This window comes from Sinocyclocheilus grahami, unplaced genomic scaffold (assembly GCF_001515645.1).
Source record: "Sinocyclocheilus grahami isolate Dianchi unplaced genomic scaffold, SAMN03320097.WGS_v1.1 scaffold192.1, whole genome shotgun sequence".
Classification (NCBI taxonomy): Eukaryota; Metazoa; Chordata; class Actinopteri; order Cypriniformes; family Cyprinidae; genus Sinocyclocheilus; species Sinocyclocheilus grahami.
The window spans coordinates 743,036-762,791 of record NW_015505371.1 but is presented as its reverse complement, the minus strand read 5'-3'; the positions used below and the strand labels follow the sequence as shown (position 1 = coordinate 762,791).

General features: G+C 37.0%; 2 protein-coding genes across 3 annotated transcripts in view; both read left to right on the top strand.

Annotated features, from left to right (window-relative positions):
* Positions 1–887: 887 nt before the first annotated feature.
* On the top strand, positions 888–4,965 carry LOC107594902 (platelet-derived growth factor receptor-like protein; the record flags this gene model as incomplete). Its single annotated transcript, XM_016285115.1, has 5 exons — positions 888–1,048; positions 1,140–1,291; positions 3,137–3,430; positions 3,530–3,669; positions 4,571–4,965. Coding segments are annotated over 5 exons (966 nt in total), but the record flags the coding sequence as incomplete, so codon positions are not given.
* Positions 4,966–7,174: 2,209 nt separating this feature from the next.
* The window catches only part of LOC107594882 (NEDD4-binding protein 3 homolog), a 33,807-nt gene continuing 21,225 nt past the window's right edge, over positions 7,175–19,756 (top strand). The window contains exon 1 of one of the 2 annotated variants that reach the window (XM_016285092.1): positions 7,175–7,320. The gene's annotated coding sequence lies outside the window, so the exon portion shown is untranslated. Of the gene's footprint in view, positions 7,321–15,637; positions 15,881–19,756 lie in introns of those variants that run through there. The other variant, XM_016285091.1, reaches the window with a different exon arrangement.

The window sequence follows — 19,756 nt, the reverse complement described above, 5'->3', positions numbered from 1 at the left end:
TCATGTACATATTTGTGGATCAATTTTACATTTACCATGCGTTCTTCAGTAATTAGAAATTGCCTTGTGACAAATGTTTTCACAGAGAAGACCTTAGACTGATCCCTCTGAGTTTTTACAGCTAAATAAACACTGGCTGCTTTTTCAGTTGGATGGTCAGCTCTCCTCAGACCCTGATTGGTAGAATGAACACAGAAAGGAACCATTGAGTGTAACCGAAGGAATTTAGGGTGCTCATGCGACTCTGGTAAACGTCTGACCTCTCACTCTACACACTTGGTTCCTCCTCTCCCACTACCTTTCTATTTCTCCCTTCTCTGCATGTTTAAGACCTGGGAAGGTATACCTGAGTGAACTAAAGTTTGTTTGTGGTTGCTGTGAATATTCTCTGCCATGAAGTGGAGGGTGGTGCTATTTGCTCTTCTTGTTTCTCATTTGATCATTCAGTTCGGTGAGTATCTTATCTCTTATGAGGCCATATTGTACATTATGTAGATGCGATTCTCAGTAATACAAACAGTGAAAAACAATATGACTGTACAAAGCAGGTATTAATGCAATGCATGTAAAACATTTATCAAAAGTTGCATAGAAAATGTTTTTGTTTTGCATGAAACCCAGATTTATGGGTTCAGTTCTCAGGGACTACATGAACTGATCAAATTTACTTTAAATTCAGTCCAAAGTCACTTTGAATAAAAGTGTCTGCCAAATGCATACATGTAATTCTTACTGAGTGCACTGCCAAAACAGGCATGTGCCAAAAGGTTGAACCTGACCCGAAGACCAAAGCTGAGAAGAGACCAAATGGCAAGTCTAAGTCTGGGAAGGGATCAGGAAAGACTCCTGCTTCCAAACCTAAAGTGAAAACCACCCCTAAAGAAGCTCAGACCTACCTCACTCAGGTGGTAAACAAGGGAAGGTTTCAGAAAGTGGGGGACACGCTGACTGTCCAAGCAGGTGATACATTAGAGCTGAGGTGTAAAGGAAATCCTGTCCAGTGGGCTGTTCCTGCATATCTAGAAGAGGATGATGAAGGACGACTCAGGTATGAGTTAATAGAGACATTAAATCTGTCATCGCATTAGATTGCATTCATTTAGTTCAAATAATCAATTGTTTTTTGTCTGTATTTTCAGGACAGTTCAGCATGAACGTTATGGTACACTGATTTTGGCAAACGCAACAGCGGCAGATACAGGGGAGTTCACCTGCTATCCCATGTACTGTGAGGATAAAGACTGCAGAAAACAGTATGATAAAGGAGTCAAAGTCTTCATCTTTTTCTCAGGTAATATGAGAATGAGAACCACTGAATGTGATCAGTGTTGGGGAGTAAATAGAATGATCAGGGAACACTGAATGTGATCAGTGTTGGGGAGTAACTAGTTACATGTAACGGAATTACGTAATTTAATTACAAAATAAATGTAACTGTAATTAGTTACAGTTACTGGGGGAAAAATGTGTAATTAAATTACAGTTACTTATGAAAATGTTAAAGATTACAAAAGGGGTTACATCTGAATATTTTCACACACACATACAGATTTGATTGATTTCTTTCCCAAATTGCATTGACTGCTTTAAAATATGAGACACCAATGTTTCAGGAGTTTACGACGAAATTTGAAAATTTGGGTTTATGTATATGTTTTATTTTTTTTACATTAACTGTTTTTTTCCCCAAAGCATTGTTAGATGCCAGTTTCCTGTCAGAGCGATACAAAGATTTTGATTTTAAAAACAGTATCATAGCTAAACTATATCTTATGATTTTAAATCTATAATTAAAGAATGATCTCAAATTAAACAGCTGCTAAAGTCTGATTTTGTGGTGGCTGTGCTTCAAAATTAAGTTATTTTAATCTTAATTCAAATGAAGAAGGATTCTGAAAGTCTGACAGTAATCAGTGTTGAGTGCCACTGGAAGGTTAACCCTGCCTGCTTTAAGTGTTTGAAAATGATTAACATTTGAAAACATTTGTTAAAAATTTAGAAAAGTAATCAAATGTAATCAGTTACATTACTTTAATAAAGTAATTAAAATAGTTACACTACTATTACATTTTAAATATGATAACTTGTAATCTGTAACTAGGCCTGTCACGATAACAACTTTTTGTTGTGCGATATATTTCCCCAGAAATAATTGCGATAAGCGATATTATTGTCATTTTAAAGACCATTTTATCCCACTGAATACATAATCATAATGTAACAGATTAAATAATGCAAGAAGTCCTACACACTTCCAAATGACAACAAACATTTAATTTTTAAGAATATTTAGAACATGGAAATTAAGTATCAAAATATTAGATACCCTAAAAAACCTGAATAAATAGTGCAAAGTAACAAGTAGAAAAAAAGAAAAATGCACAAAGAAGTTGTCTGGAGATTTTTCCATCAGATTTTTCCCTGACCATCTTTTCTCTGTAAATTAAGGGTGCACACTATTGCTGAAAAACACAGTCACTTCTTATTAGTCAAATGTCCGTATGCACAAAGGCACAGATCCCTAAACAAGGCCATATCTGCATATGAAACTTTTTTTGTAGAAGCATTTTTTAAATTTGAACTAGCACCTCATGACTACACCACGTTATGTAAGAGAAGATGCAAAACACAAAGGCACAAGTGGAATGTACAAAACATGGTGACATTCATTTTTAAGTAAATATAATGAGCAATATATTGCGTCACCAAAAATTATTGAGGTCATGTTTGCGCGATAAGTCGATATATTGATTATTGTGAAAGGCCTATCTGTAACCCATTACTTTTCCAAAGTAACCTTCCCAACACTGAATGTGATGAACAGTGTGCAAATTATACAAGTATTCTTTAAGTAACAAGAAAATTCTACATCTAAAATGAAGTAGTAAAGAATAACATTAGCCCTACATATCTATGTCGAGACTCTGTATCTGAATGTAAAAAACTGCAATGTCAATGTTGCAGTGCTGAATTCAGAGAAATGATGTTTGGAAATGCAATATCTCTGCAATTCACTAATTATTTTGCAGTAATGACTGTCTGACTGTACTTAATTCTTTACATACTTATACTATCACAATTTTAATTCCAATTTAAACACAGAAATGACGATTGCCCATTGACATTTCTCTCTTAGACCCTCAGGAGTTGTTTGTACCTTCTGTTGACTATTACAAGGTCATTCAGCTTCGCACTAACTGGCCCACCGTCCTGCCCTGTCAGGTGACGTCTCCGCAAGCAAAGGTGACTTTACACCGGGAATTTCCTCCATTGGAGGTGAAGGTGGATGGACTAGAAATCTCCTTTGACGTCAAGAAGGGTTTCACCATCCACAGACCGAAGCAGTATCATGCTGGATCTCTGCACTGTGTGGCAAGCCTGGGGAACCTTCGCCAGAGCTCAACCACATACATGCTCATCTATGTCAACTGTAAGTATTTCCTCTGAAGTTAGCACACGACAGTAAACTGAAAGCACACAAGAATGTGACCAAATTTCAGAAATGATTTTAGAATGTCTACCCTGGTAGATCCAGCCGCCCCTCCGTTCCCTGCGATCCAGACCTCCTTTGACACTGTGGCAGTGGGAAAGAATCTTCAGGTGACATGCACTGTGATAGGAGAGCAGGACGTGGTGGTGGACTTTACCTGGGAATATCCTGGACAAAAGGTTAGACCAGAGGGTACACGAAATAAGACATACAACCTCACAATATTTAAGCACATTTAAAATTTTGTTTGTATTTAAAAAGGTTTTTAAATGGAACTAGCATTAAACCTATAAACCCTGACATATGAAATAACAGTGACATATGAAAATTTTGTTGAAATAGAGCAGTTTTAGACTCAATCTAAAAGAAAGAAGAGAAAAACCTTGATTTTATTCAGAGGGCCAAACTGAGCAATAATAAGCAACCTGGTGCAGTTTCTAATATTTATATGTCCAAAAAGTAAGATGAAATTCTGATAACTTGTAATATGTAAATCAAAGAGATCTTAATATGCAAGAGGATATTTAAATGCTTAGTTTTATGATCAAAGTCGTTTTTATTGTTGAAAGCAACGTATATACTGTAATGCAATACAGTGATGATCGAGAGATGATGGACAAATAACACTCCTCAAAAGCTTGATGTATCATATTTGATACTCACATTTTAACACGAAACATACAAAAAATGATGTATGGATAACCAATAAACCTAAGTTGCTTCAGACTGTGTTAATCTTAGAATATTACTAACGATATAAAAGTTAGTGTTACATTTATTTTATTAATACAAAAATGTGTACCAAGTCCTAATTTAGAGAATTTCTATAATCAAATATAATACAGTAGGCTTTGAGGGTCAACATATTTACATCATACAATATAAAAAATTATATATATAAAGAACACAGAAATGTATATATATTATACATTTCTGTATAATATATTATACTATATATATATATATATATATATATATATATATATATAAAATTAAATGTTAATTATATTAAAATAAATTACAAATTATATATTATTTAAAAATTAGTTTTTTAAGATTATTTTTATTTTTCATTATCAGATTGGGCGCCCGCTGTACACCCAGGACAGTGTGCAGACAGTGCAAGTGGACGGGCAGAACCGACACCGAACTCAGATAATACTGCTGGTGGATGAGGTCAGAGAGGTTGACCAAGGAACATACACCTGCACAGCTCAAAACCTAGAGGGTTCAAGGTCTGCATCAACCACTGTCAAAGTGCAGTCAGCACGGACCACCACCAAGCCTAAGAAGCCATGATGAAGTCCTTTAGAGAAATCCTATAGAAACCTGAAAACCTGGATCATGCCAGTCAGATATTCTTAGCTATAACATGCTAAATGACTGTACAATAACCAGAACGATCCTCACAGAACACTATTTTTTCCCCTTTTGAGAAGACACAAGTCAGGTGGAACAGAGCAAAGTGTAAATAGTGCTTACACTCTTAAAAATAAAGGTGCATCAAAAGGTTCTTCAAGCGACGCCATAGAAGAACCATTTTTGGTTCCACAAAGAACCATTCAGTCAAAGGTTCTTTAAAGAACCATCTCTTTCTTGCGTTTTTGTAATCTGAAGAACCTTATTTCGCCACAAAGAACCTTTTGTGAAACAGAAAGGTTCTTCAGATGTTAAAGGTTCTTTATGGAACCATTTAGACCAAAAGGTTCTTCTATGGCATCGTGAAGCACCTTTATTTTTAAGAGTGTAGATTAGGTAGTATGTGCATTCCCATTGTTTTACTGACCCCTACAACAAGAAAGGGGATTGTAAACAGTATATGTGAGAATATAAATGTCATTTGAGCAGACGAAATTTAAATATGACAATCAAATATGCAACTATAGAAATGCTGGCATAAATGGATAAACAAAAATGGAAAGAGGGTTATGTATCTGTCTTTTAGTCTCTGTAACAACATGTTACTATAGGCTATTAATACATTTCTAATATTGTGCAGTTTTAAATTCTGTACCTACATGCTATTTTTTCATAATATGCAATAAAACAGTATTTTCATGCCAGCTTCTGTTTTCTGTGTTCTTTATAGCAATTTAAACTACTGCTGTTATGATCAATAAAGCCAAAGTGTTTATGACACCCACTGAATACCAGAAATACCACAGCTTTAACATTACCAACAGGGGGCGACATATTTGTGCTATTGAAAGCACAGGAAAGATGTGGAAAAAAACAAGAGCAATGTGTTCATATTACAAAAACCTCAGCCATTACACTGCATTAACCCTCAAGTATTGACATTCATAATGTATTAGAAATTGGTTTTATGCATATGATTAAATGAATTTGTTTCTTACAAACATGCAGCTTGTCACTTCAGATGACGTTAGTTGATAGACTGGAGTCGTGTGAATTACTTGTTTATTATTGTGAAGGGTTTTTTCCCAGCTATTTTTACTCTCATTCTGATGGCACCCATGCACTGCAGTGGATCCATTGGTGAGCAAATGATGTAATGCTATTTTGTCAAAATCTCGTCTGATGAAGAAACAAACTCATCTACATCGTTGATGGCCTGAGGGTGAGAACATTTCAGCAAATTTTTATATTTTTTGGGTGAACTACTCCTTTGAACACATACAGTGGGGCTCTAAGGGTTAAAAGGTCTTAATGCTTCTCCAGAAGCTAATTTCTTTTCACTCATTTACTGTTCCTAAAACGAAACCATTCAGAATGCCTCTCCTCTATCCTCAAAGGGCAGGAAGTATGCAGTGCACTCAGGTGTGTGCCCAGAAGCTACAGTCATCACAGTATTAGTGGAGTGGAGCGGTAATGACAGGGTACTGTCAGTCTTACTCAGTAGAAGGAGGTCTGGGGGCCAGATAGGAGTCTGTGTCTAGATGCATCTGATTTCGTAAGAGTTCTGTGAATAATTATAACAACCGGATGTCATACACCTCTTTGTTCATTCTATTCTGTTAGTTCCCATTGGAAATATGTTATCTGTATAAACATTTTTATAAAGCGGATGCAGCTCTTGCACAGCACAGCTTCAGGTTTTGTGCTCCAAATTACTTCCAGATAAACAGTAGAAATGAAGGAGAGTTCACCATACTAGGTCTACTATACATATTATACTAAATATTACTACATGTTATACCTTTCATAGGTTTGGGGGCAGTAAGATTTTTTGTAATTTTTTTTTTTAAAGAAATTCATTCTTTTCTCCAGCAAGGATGCACTAAATTGATTAAAACAAAAGTGTAAATACATTACAAAATTTCTCTTTCACATACATTTTGAACTTTATCAAAAAATCCTGAAAAAACATATATCCCCGTTTCCATAAAACCTGAAGACTGGTGTAATGGCTGCTAAAAATGCAGCTTCACTATTACAGGAATAAATTACATATTAAAATATATTCAGAAAATATTTTTAAAAAAGTTGTTGTTACTGTATTTTTGATTAAATAAATGCAGCCTTGGTGAGCGCAATCTTACATCATGTAGTAATAAATATTTCAGAAAGAAAGAAAGAAAGAAAGAAAGAAAGAAAGAAACAGACATCCAGCAGCTCCTCTATGTAATCGCCAGGTGTCGCTGTAGAGTCGCTGTGATAAATCACTGAAGCCGCTCCAGTGCAGATTAGTTCAAATCTCAGAGAGGGAAACCGAAGAGCAACACTCCGTCATCAGATCATCTCCACCGCGTCTCTACAGATCGCCATCGGCGTCGAGGAATATCTCTCTATTGTTTTCTTCTAAAACAATCTAAAAAAAAATCTCTAGCGATCCAGACGTCAGTCTCATCTGTGATTGAGCAATAATGGTGAGTCTGCTGTGACTTCAGTCTGTTTGCACTTGCTGCAGTGTCTCTATTTAGACCGCCACATATAGAATTAAGTCTGATCTGTCTGTAAGCAAAGCTTAACGATGCACATCACTCAACTTTAATTTATTTAACTTTATTTTTACTGCATGTCATCTGAAATTGAGTTTACAGGTGTCTTTCAGTTTGATACACTGAAGAGCTGCAAAATAATTTCACATACATGCGTATGTAAGAACACTTACATATGTTATATATATATATATGCATGGGTTTTTTTCAGTTATTTTCTCTTTATAGTCATGGTAGTATGTTGTTATCTTCTCAGTGATTGTATGTGCATAAAGATTAGTGCGCTCTTGTTTGAAAAACAATTGTATTGCATTCCTGACAGGTCAGTTCCATTAAAGTAAGCTCACTAAGAAGTTTTCTCAGCACTTAATAGGTGGCAACAAACCATAAAAAGGCCATTTGCATAGTTGGAGTGCAGCCTGCCTGTTCATGTCATCTGCTTTGGCGGTCACAGAGCACTCGGACGCCCATCTCACTCACTCTGCACAGTGTGTACATGTATTTGCAGGAGACTGTTGTGAAGTGTCTGGGTGGGAGTCCTTATTCTAGACTCCAGCTCTGCTCTGCTTTTGATGCCCTGATTTTAGGGACAAAGGGGAACTGAGTAGCGTTCTTCTCCACTAGGCAGTAACCTTGGAAACCTGGGGCCAAAACAGGACCCCTGACCTATGGAGTCACTGCCCATTGTGGGAGTGGCTCTCAAGTGGAGCTGGTCAGAGGGCATGAAGCTCCTCCGCGGGTCTCACATCTCCTTTCAGTTGCACAGAATGCACAAATGGGGTGTCTAACAACATGAAACCACACTTAGGGTGGCTTTTAGACCAGGCAGTTGAATGGCTGACAAATTCTTTTTTGTGCAGTTCACTGAATGTTCAGTGCACATGCAATCTGAGCAACAGATTGGCTTTATTTTTAGGGTTTTCAACTGTTCTGTTTGGTTGTGACCTTGCAGAAAACGTGCACGACAACTGTCAGATGAGACTAGCAGTAGAAGAGACTTCCATAAGAGACTTACCGACCTCAAACTTTTGAACAGTATTATAACAGTAATATATAATTTATTAACTTGCAAAAGAGACACAAACCAACAGTGAGTAATGCTAATTTGGTGTAAGCATCAAGAGAGCAGGTGTGTGGCACGGAAGGCATCATTCAAAGTTATCAGAAACTACACCTTTAAAGCTGGTCCCTGCAGGGCTTTGGCTCAGCAACTTAACCATGCATTAGCATGCAATCACTTCACCTGTTATTGTTTCTATCCTGTATCCCTGTATTTTTTATAGGCCACTTAATACCTGCTTTGAGTATCTGAAACCTGGAAACTTTTTCAAACTTTTGCTCAAGTCATTAGCAGTGTTGGAAAATATTCAACAGATTTCAGTAGTGACAATGTGTTTAAAATACTGTAGCTTATCCAGAATCAAGCTACCTTTAGCGATGTAGTGCAGTGTTTATTTCCATACATTAGGGTGTATTCTAGTATTGTTTCTGTTCAAGTTTATCTGTTCAAGTTGTCAGTCATTAATTCACATGCCTTCCTTGTTTTTGTGCCAGAAAAAGTAGCTGGAATGTAGTTAGCTACTTTTTGCCAGTTGTCTTTAGTAAGTGAAGAAATAAATAAGAAATGATTGATGACGGGCCATTGAATTATTTGAAAAGGATGCACACCTGAGGTGGTGATGTGCCCATGGTGCGAAACTGCGAATAGTGGCAGTTACACCTCAGGTGTGCATCATTTTCTAATAATCCAATGGCCTGGAGTCAATTATTCCACTTATACTATGGTTACCACACCTCACAACATTGTTCAGATGTTGTATTTCCAGACAGCCATTATTAAAACCTTGAGCATAGGATTCATTTCACCCTTGGGCATAGGATTAATTTCTTACGCATCTCATCCCACGCCTCCGTTGCTAATTCCAAACGTCATTTTAGACCTAGTAACAGAGGCTTGATAACAGCCATTGATAGCAGACTACTGCATTTAATAATACAGTTATGAGAGAGAGAGAGAGAGAGAAAGAGAGATTAAGCATGTGTGAATCACCTGAGTCTGTGCGTCTCTCAACAGTGTTCGGCAGCAAGTTCATCTGCTTCAAGAACAGCGCAGTTATTAGTGAGATATAACATGTAGCTTTTAGGTTGCTAAACTATTTACTGATAAAATTGTCAGAACAGCGCTGACAACACGTTTCTGTGTACATGTATGTTTGTGTGTGTGTGTGTGTGTGTGTGTGTGTGTGTGCGTATTTGTTGGAGAGAGAGAGGGAGAGAGTAAGTATGTTCTTTCTATGCACATAAATATTTTTGTGGCACAAACATATAAATATCTGTTCAAGTTGTCAGTCATTAATTCACATGCCTTCCTTGTTTTTGTGCCAGAAAAAGTAGCTGGAATGTAGTTAGCTACTTTTTGCCAGTTGTCTTTAGTAAGTGAAGAAATAAATAAGAAATGATTGATGACGGGCCATTGAATTATTTGAAAAGGATGCACACCTGAGGTGGTGATGTGCCCATGGTGCGAAACTGCGAATAGTGGCAGTTACACCTCAGGTGTGCATCATTTTCTAATAATCCAATGGCCTGGAGTCAATTATTCCACTTATACTATGGTTACCACACCTCACAACATTGTTCAGATGTTGTATTTCAAGACAGCCATTATTAAAACCTTGAGCATAGGATTCATTTCACCCTTGGGCATAGGATTAATTTCTTACGCATCTCATCCCACGCCTCCGTTGCTAATTCCAAACGTCATTTTAGACCTAGTAACAGAGGCTTGATAACAGCCATTGATAGCAGACTACTGCAGTTAATAATACAGTTATGAGAGAGAGAGAGAGAGAGAAAGAGAGATTAAGCATGTGTGAATCACCTGAGTCTGTGCGTCTCTCAACAGTGTTCGGCAGCAAGTTCATCTGCTTCAAGAACAGCGCAGTTATTAGTGAGATATAACATGTAGCTTTTAGGTTGCTAAACTATTTACTGATAAAATTGTCAGAACAGCGCTGACAACACGTTTCTGTGTACATGTATGTTTGTGTGTGTGTGTGTGTGTGTGTGTGTGCGCATTTGTATTGGAGAGAGAGTGGGAGGAAGAGAGTATGTTCTTTCTGTGCATAAACATAATTTTGTGGCAAAAACATGGAAATAATCATATTTCTTTTTATCTTATTATAAAATTATTTATAATAATAAATCATCATCATATATCATCAAATAATTATCATATTATTTACTATATTTATTTGCTTCCTAGTTGTTGTTGTTGGTTTTGGTTCTTTTGCTGTTGTAGGCTGTAAGGACCTTTGAAATAATTAAAATCATTTGGCAAATTGATATGGACATGTAATGCGGTCAAGACCTGCCTGGAACAACTTTAGCCGTGCGTTTCCCTGAAAATAACTGCACACCTTAGAACGTTCATCAGCCAATCAGATTCAAGCATTCAATATGGGGCTGTAGTATAAATACTATTAGTATAAATAGTATAAATTAACAATTAAATAAAATATTAAACTAAAAAACAAATAAATAATTACTTTAAATTACAAATAGCAACATTTTCTTAGTAGCTTCCCCATCAGGGTATTTCAGGTTGCTCATAACTACATCCCATAACTGTAGATACCCTAGCCACAGGACCTTAGTGAACACAGTGGGCTTTTAACCCAGGGAAGACTAGCTAATCGCTATAATCATCCTGCTCCTCTTCTTCACCTCTGCTTGCTGGCCCTCTGTCCCACAAACCCCTTTCTGACACTGCATAGAAAGTCTGGTGTAGGATTAGGATTAGTCAGCTTTCTTTCTCAGGACAACATCACACGCGCTCACACTCACCACTCAGATTCTCCTTTTGCCTTCAGATCCTTTTATCCGTTGAGAGACGCGTCTGTCGTTGTAATTAAAGATTTGTGATGTTGGAGAACAAATAGAAGCTCTTATCCTGCAAATAATCAGGACGTCATTTAAATTTCCAGAAGTCATTCTGGACTGTGTTTGCCTTCAAGCACGTACTGTAGCTGTGTGCTGATTCATGTGATTCTTTTGATATCATACTAAACAAACCAAGTGCTGATTGTGCTCTTGCAAAGTGGTTCCACAGCAATCTTTTGGTTTCGCTGAGAGTATAAAACATTTCCTGTAGTGGCACTATCATGTCTAGCAGTCTACTGCTTAGAGAATCGGACTGTTTCTTTAACATTTCTTTCTTAGAGGTTTTGTTCAATTTTGATGGCAAAAAAATGGTGTAAAATAGTCTTGACAGCCAATGTTTATATCAGGTTTGCGTTAGGAACATTTGTATGTGGGTCTATTGTGTATTGAACAGAATGAAGAATTTCGTTTTTTTTTTGTGGCTGGTGGATTGACATAATGAGGTAGGCAAGGCAACTAATGCTCTAGGTTGCTAATAGAAAGTACAGGTGACTCTCAAAATAATTTGTTATAATTTGAATTAATTGTTATACCTAAAACATTACTTAAAAATACAACTACCAAGGCTGTCAATATTTTAAATCTACGTGTGATTTAAAAAACTGGAATACGTTTCGCAAGAAAATACTATTTCAGATTTTCTACTTCAAAATGTTTGATTCAGTGTTACTAGAAGTTTCTTTGTAACTGTTTGTGAAATTTACTAGCAGTTTCCGAATTAAAATAGTTGCTACACCAAATTTTTTTTCAGAGTACTTCTAAAAATACAAATATATAAAAATGCAAATCATTTAACCCTAGGTTACTCCAGGGGGACTTTCACTGCAATAAGCATGTTCCATGTTGTTTTGGATGAAATGTCTACACCAATCAGGAAGTAATAATTTGTGTGACCCTTAGTTGACATGGGTTCATTTCCTCCTTATCAAATTTACAGCAAATCATAAGCAACAGAATGGTATCAATTACAGCACTTTGTTTCCCTCACTCACATATTTCTCATAGCATTAAACAGGTTGTAATTCAAAACTACCTGGAAATCAGATTGCGTTTTTTCTCTGAAGGTCTTTTGGGCTGCAGTATAGAAGAGGATCCAGCTCTTGTACTTATTGTTTCTTTTTATAGCTGGATAATGGCTGCTCTCCAGAAATGTACAGGGTTGTGTATATTTTATTTTTTTCTGAACATGCTGCTACTATAGAAAAAGTAGTGTTGGTTTGGGTAGAGTGTTTTTCCACTCACAATGAAAAATAATCACAGAGGTTGAGGAAACAGGCCCGGCTCAGTTAGTTGTTTCTCATCTGAAGTCAGATAGATAACTGTGAGCAGGCTTCGATAATAGGCGATGGTTGAACTTATGGATTCTTCTAGACTGACTTGCCTGAAGGGAAGAGAATATGCAACACTGTATTTAAGAAACATGACTGGGGCACTCATTATAAAGTCTGCTTCGTCCTTCAGTAGCTATTTATTTTTTCTGTTTGATCTCTCTGCCAGCCTGCAAGTGAAATAACCCATATGTAAATATGGCCTTTCCAAAAAATCTCCCTCCCAGAAAGAATGTGTTTGTCTGCTTGATCCCTGGCCAATGACGTACTGTACTTCGGTTAAAGTGTACCATAAAAGTCAGCTGAGGCATTCCAGAGGTGAGACTGGCCCTTTACCTGTAACAAGTTCCCTTCATGATCATGTGAAGAGATTGACTGATAATGTATCAACCGATACCAGATTCTTTTGTTTGAAGTGTTAGATAACCAATATACCAATACTTATTGTATTGTTTCAGCTTTTGGCACAAATATCATTAGAGTGAAACAATATAAAGATGCATTGTGAATCTACATAAATATATAAAATTTGTGAAATTTGTTGTTTTAAAAAGAAATACTGAGAGTAAAGCCAAATATATATATATATATATATATATATATATATATATATATATATATATATGTGTGTGTGTGTGTGTGTGAGTGTACTGTATAACACATTACAAATAATATATTATGAAAATTAGCACAGTTACTACTATTATCAGTATTAATTTATCATAGACATGGCATTACTAATATGGCAACAGGTAAAGATGTCAGCTGTGTGGATATTGGCAATATCGTTAACAATTCTTGTTTTTAATCATTACTAATATGGCTTCTTCTTATCAAGATCTTAGTCTATATGCTGTGTTCTGTTAATGCGTTCATATTATTTAAAGCACACTTGCCGTCCAGTAATCGCAAAAAAGCATTGTTACTTTTTAATAAACAAAGTATCAGCTTTAAAATTATGCCAAATTCATAACGAAGTTCAAACAATAAGTACAGTTTAATGCGGCTCTTTAATGCAAGTACTGCTCACTGCAGAGCCAAATGACCTCCAGCTCCCCCTCTCTGGATGTCCAGCTCCACCTCTGTGTGAACTAATGGGTGGAGTTATGTTTAGCGATAGGGTAAGGGGTATGGTTAGGGAGTGGTTGGGTGTCTAGCTCCACCCATTACATCCAGCGAGGGGGAGCTAGAGCTCCAGCTCCTCCCATTTGGCTCTGCAGCGAGCACCCTCTTCTTTAATGCGCGATCGCTTTAGCGCCTCAGTTCAAGCGGCAAGTGAACCCATTATATCTTTCTCTTTACTACTATAGTACATAATGAACATGAATTAACATAAAAGGGTAGGCTATTTTATAAGAGAGCCTACAGCTACTACTTACTGAAATGTCTAATGTAAAAGCTCATTCAGTGTTTCAAACTGCGGTAAACGTGTAGCATAAAGCTTAAACATTGCCACGTAATATACATTTACCTCAGAATAACCATTCTGTGTCCATAAGCTCATCAGTCAGCTAGAAAAAGAACTATAGGAGCATTTTGCTATATTTATGCGCTATTGCATATTCATATTTTTACTTAACCTGTTGTCTATGATTCAACTCCTCCTATAAAATTGCATTTTACTAATTAAGAAAAGCAGACTGAAAGTGTGAAAGACATTCATTCTTAAAAATAAAGGTGCTTAAAAGGTTCTTCACAGAAGCATTTTTGGTTCCACAAAGAACCATTCAGTCAAAGGTTCTTTAAAGAATCGTCTCTTTCTCAATTTTTTATAATCTGAAGAACCTTCTTTCGCCACGAACCTTTTGTGAAATGTAAAGGTTCTTCAGATGTTAAAGGTTCTTTGTGAAACCATTTAGACAAAAAAGGTTCTTCTATGGCATCGTGAAGCACCTTTACTTTTAAGAGTGTATGACAACATTTAAAGGATGCATTGAGGAGGAGCCCAAACTACACTCAGTGGCCAAGTGATGCTTATGGTCCATGATATTGGTACAGATTGTGAGTAATAAACACTTCTTTGTGACTGTATATTTCAAGTTGTAAAAGGCTTTAGTTCACACTTTAAGTGAACCTTAGTTACCAGGTCATCTACAAGATGGATTAAAATGCTGATAAACTCTAGAAAAGATGAGACATAAACACATGACCGTATGATTGAAATGTTAAAATGTAAAAAAATAATAATAATAAAATAAATAACACACGTTTATTCTGTGGCACCTAAAAAAAACAAGTTAAAAATAAGTTTTTTTCTTATATGAAGCCAATGGCTCCTTACACGATTTTTTTGTCTGGAGCCCAGCTGTGTATATGTGTATACAATACATACAGTATGTGTATATAGATAGATATTTAACTGTTAAATATCTATAGCTAACTGTCACTTTAGTATCAATAGCTGATATATATATATATATATATATATCAATAACTATAATAAATAATGTATAATAATCAAATATATAACTAAAAAGAAAACTATAATAAATATAAATCAATAGTCAATGATTATGAATACTGCTAAGCAATACAAAAATAAAAATCTGTCAAACTAAATGGGTCTCGTCACGTGGATACCACAAGAAACAGACTCATTTTCTCTGTAAAATTCTCCTGTAGAACAAGCCTCTCATTTTTTTAAGTGTCTCCCACCAGCATGATGTAATCTGATGCTGTGGAGAGCTTGCCAAGACTGCCTGATGTAGCCTGCAAGACTAAGCCTATTGTTTAGACACATTGCATGACAACACAACTTGTTTCCCACTGGAGACCAGATTCTGCAATGAACTTCTCCATCACAACATTATTTGGCCTAAAGCAAACCAAACGATTTTCACTTATACTGTATTCTGGCAGCTAGTTGGTTACGCATTGGCAGCATTCAATATCACTGCCTGTGGCGCAAGTGGTGTCCTTCACATTTGTCACAGAACAAGCAGAACAGGTTCTCCACACCGGCTCCACCATAGAAAGACGTGCTTTCTTTACAAAAGGGAGAGAGGGGTGATCAGTGTACCGGTGGCAGGAGAGAGTAACCAGAGACATTCCCAGGGGTTTTCCTGGCCGTAGTCTGGCAGCAGGTCCGTGGGAGTGAAGGAAGAGATGTTTAACTGCTGATGGGTAATTTGGATCTGTCCTCAGCGGCATTAGGAGGAAATCAAATATATGTGCATTGACTGGAAGACAAGAGAGCAGCGGCGGCAAGTTTTTCTCAGGTGAACATCTTGTTTTGCATTTTCTTACTGGATTCATCTGAAAGAAGAAAGTCATGTACACCTAGGATGGCTCTGAGGTGAGTAAAACACAGCCTAATTTTCATTTTTGGGTGAACTAACCCTTTAACTTGCATTTAACCCAGGGCATTCCTTTAATAATAACCCAAAATGATGTCATGACCTAGTAAAGCAAAACTGATTGTACAGTGAAACTCTGATGTAAAAAAAAAGAAAAAATAATTTTCTAAGAAATCCAATGCAGTTTTCATAAATCAGACTGTTTCAGATTGTATTTCTCACATCATATGTTTGATAAAGCTGTACTATTTCTGCACTACTGCCCAGCTCCAAGTCTAATAATTTATTCATTGATGTTTATTTCTAAAACAGCAGATGCCATTTCCAATATCTTGTGTAGATTTGGGTTGATCTTTCTCTGCACTCTCTTTCTTTTGGCCTTATATCAGCACCCCAGTGAAGACAGACATCAATCTCATATTAATTATTACCTCCACAGAAATGTTTACCCCCTTATCTAACTTGCTTCCCCTAAAGAATGTGCCATTCAGCTCAGTGCACAGGCATCGCACTGAAAAGGGTCAGATAGAGAGAAGGACTGGCTCATATTAGCTCAATGAGAAAAGTACACAGAAAAAGAGCTGGTTAAACAATAGAACCTGATGCCCCTCCTCACCACTGACCTTTTATGACATTACATCTGCACTGTGCAACTAGTTGTTCATTTTGAAATGTCAGTTGGTACCTGTAAAAAGCAGGCTGCTTTCAGAAGCCTGATTTTAATTCCATACCATGTTATTTTGCCTAAACATAAGAGCAGAAAATGATTTAGTCTAGGCTTGCTTAAAATGTATAACATATTGACTGGTTTCAGACAACCATACAGGGTTCCTATGGTCAGGGAAAACTGGAAAATATTATTAATTTAGGGAATCCCAGGTCTAAAAAAAAAAAACATTCAGCTATAAAATATTTCCTTTCTGAAATAATTCATAAATTGTGACCCTGGACCACAAAACCAGTCTTAAGTCGCTGGGGTATATTTTTAGCAATAGCCAAAAAAACATTGTATGGGTCAAAATGATCTTTTATGCCAAAAATCATTAGGATATTAAGTGAAGATCATGTTCCATGAAAATATTTTGTAAATTCCCTTAGTGCTGGGCAGTATACCGGTTCATACCGAATACCGGTTTTAGCACTAGATTTAGCAACTTTCAGACCCTTTTAGCGGGTTTTTTTCCATAGAATATTCATACTGACAAACCTAGCGACTTCTTTGGATAAACCTTAGCTATGGTTCAGTTGGAAGATTTTGAGGTCTGACTTTCCCGGAGAAGTGTCGCCTCTCTCGGCGTCTGTTCTGTGCAGTGAGCAGCAGAGAAGCAGCGCATTCAGTTGGCCCCACCGCAGACGTCTCGTCAATAAATGAGTACAAAACAGCGTTTCCCATCACCTGTCGCTTACTGATTGTTTGGAATTATAAATATGAGCGTAGTTCGTCTGTTAATATCACATGCACTTTTTTGTTTGTTGTTTTTTTTAGGGATGCGCCGATCCGATATTCATATCGGGTATCGGCTCCGATAGGGCCATTTTTCTCGGATCGGGTATCGGTAAGAGAGAACCGATCCAAATCTGAGATTTTTTTTTTCTCTTCTCGATTGTGCGAATTATTCTGTGTTACTTCTGAAGCCATACGATAGCTTAATGTGAGCTACATATGAATATTTAAGTCCTGGCTTACATTATAGTTCACACAAACTCTTTTCTCCGCTGTGGCTGTCAGTCATTCAGCCTTTAAAGTTTAAACCCTGGTCGGGTTCGGTTACAGCGGTCTGCTCGGTAAAGCTCTATCCAAGATCATTCTGTGTTCCCATTATACTTGATTTGTTGCCATAGAGACTGTTTAAAATGCATCCATAAAACACAGACAAGTGCCCTTAAAGTTGCACGTTGCAGTTGAGTAATGGAACATCTGAATCTCTCGTTGCACTAATTTCTCACATAGTTGTTTGAGAAAGTGCTTTAGGTCAGTATTGACAGCACTCAGCAGGCGGGGGACAAGGATTTGCTCTGTTAAAACAGCTCAGGTCTGTGCTGGGCACTTCACAGCGTTAGAGCTAATACGATGTAACACTCCCAGAGTGACCTCCACAAAGCCTCCTCACAAGCTAATCTTCACTACATTAACGCACGTGCAGGATTTGACACACCTTCATGGCTTGGTTCTGCTTCAGACCACATTTCCTCATTTTCTTGCATACATGAGCACACAGTTGAAAACTATTTTGTTTCTTAAAAGTTCAATCAATTTAATGCATCCTTGCTGAAATTTATTATTATTATTTTTTTAAACATCTTTATTTAGAAACTGATATAAGTAGCAGTGGTCATCGGGATTCTGGTCTCAAATCATTCTGGTTGACATATTCAGCTCATGAACTCTAAATATTAGCACCATTGTTAGCACCAGAGAGAGAACTTTCAGTGTGCCACGGTGCTAAAGGGCCTAATTACATATAGCAGTGGTAGCATTCATATAGCAGTGGTAGAAAGCCTAAAAAATGAGCATTAGATGAAAAAAAGTTATATATAAATTTACATTTTTAAATTTAAATATTAAAGGGGTCCTATTATGTTTTTTTCACTTTTTGAATTTTAGTCAGTGTGTAGTGTGTATGTTTGGGCATTAAAAATATCTAAAAAGTTACAAATCTCAAAGTCCACTCCAAAGGGAGATATTTCGTTTTTTTAAAAATCCCTTTTCAAGAACTACAACGAACAGCTCATTTGGACTACAGCAATGTTTTGTATTGTAATGTCACAAATCGGCCCATTAGAATATAATTAAAATAAGGGTGTTTTCACACCTGAGTGTTTGTTTCAGAACCTGGTGCGTTTTCTCCCTTGGTTCAGTTAATTTAGGCATATGTGAACATGGCAATTGCGCTCTGATCTGCACCAAAACAATGCTCCGAGACCGCCTGAACGAGGTGGTCTTGGCCCGATTGCAAACAAACTCTGGAGCGGTTCACTATAAGCGTGAAAGCAATCCAACCCAATGAACCAGGCTGTATCACAATGTATGATGGGTACTTACGTAAAGTTGCGTGAAGCAGCAGGGATTGTATTGCTAATGGCTCCCAAAATTAACCGTGGGCTAACTTGGAGCAGGGAAGAAGTGAAATGTTTAATTGAAATTTGGTCAGACGAACACATTGCCGAACAGCTTTCCAAAACACACAAAAACACAGAAATTTATAAAGTGTTTAGCGAGCACTTAAAGGGGTAGTTGATTGCTTTTTTAATGTTAGTTAGTGTGTAATGTTGTTGTTTATTGCTAATGGCTCCCAAAATTAACCGTGGGCTAACTTGGAGCAGGGAAGAAGTGAAATGTTTAATTGAAATTTGGTCAGACGAACACATTGCCGAACAGCTTTCCAAAACACACAAAAACACAGAAATTTATAAAGTGTTTAGCGAGCACTTAAAGGGGTAGTTGATTGCTTTTTTAATGTTAGTTAGTGGAGGAATTGCCCTGCTATAGACTATTGGCTGTGCTAATTAGAAGGCAGCCACAGCTGTTTTCACTTTCGTGTCTTAGACTGTGGATTTATCTGATGTCTGTGCGCTGACGCGGAAGCATCAGCGGAAGCGTTCAGGCCTCCTCGTGTGAAGCCCAACGAATGTAAAGACCTGCGACTTTAGCTGCGCGACTTCACCGAGCAACGAAATCGCCAAGGCACTTAAGTATATTTTTGCCCTTCCCTGCACACACTCTCATTTTCTGTCCTCTCTTTTCCACCTCTATCATGTGTTTCCAAACCATTCCGGTTGTCTCTCGACAACGCTCTA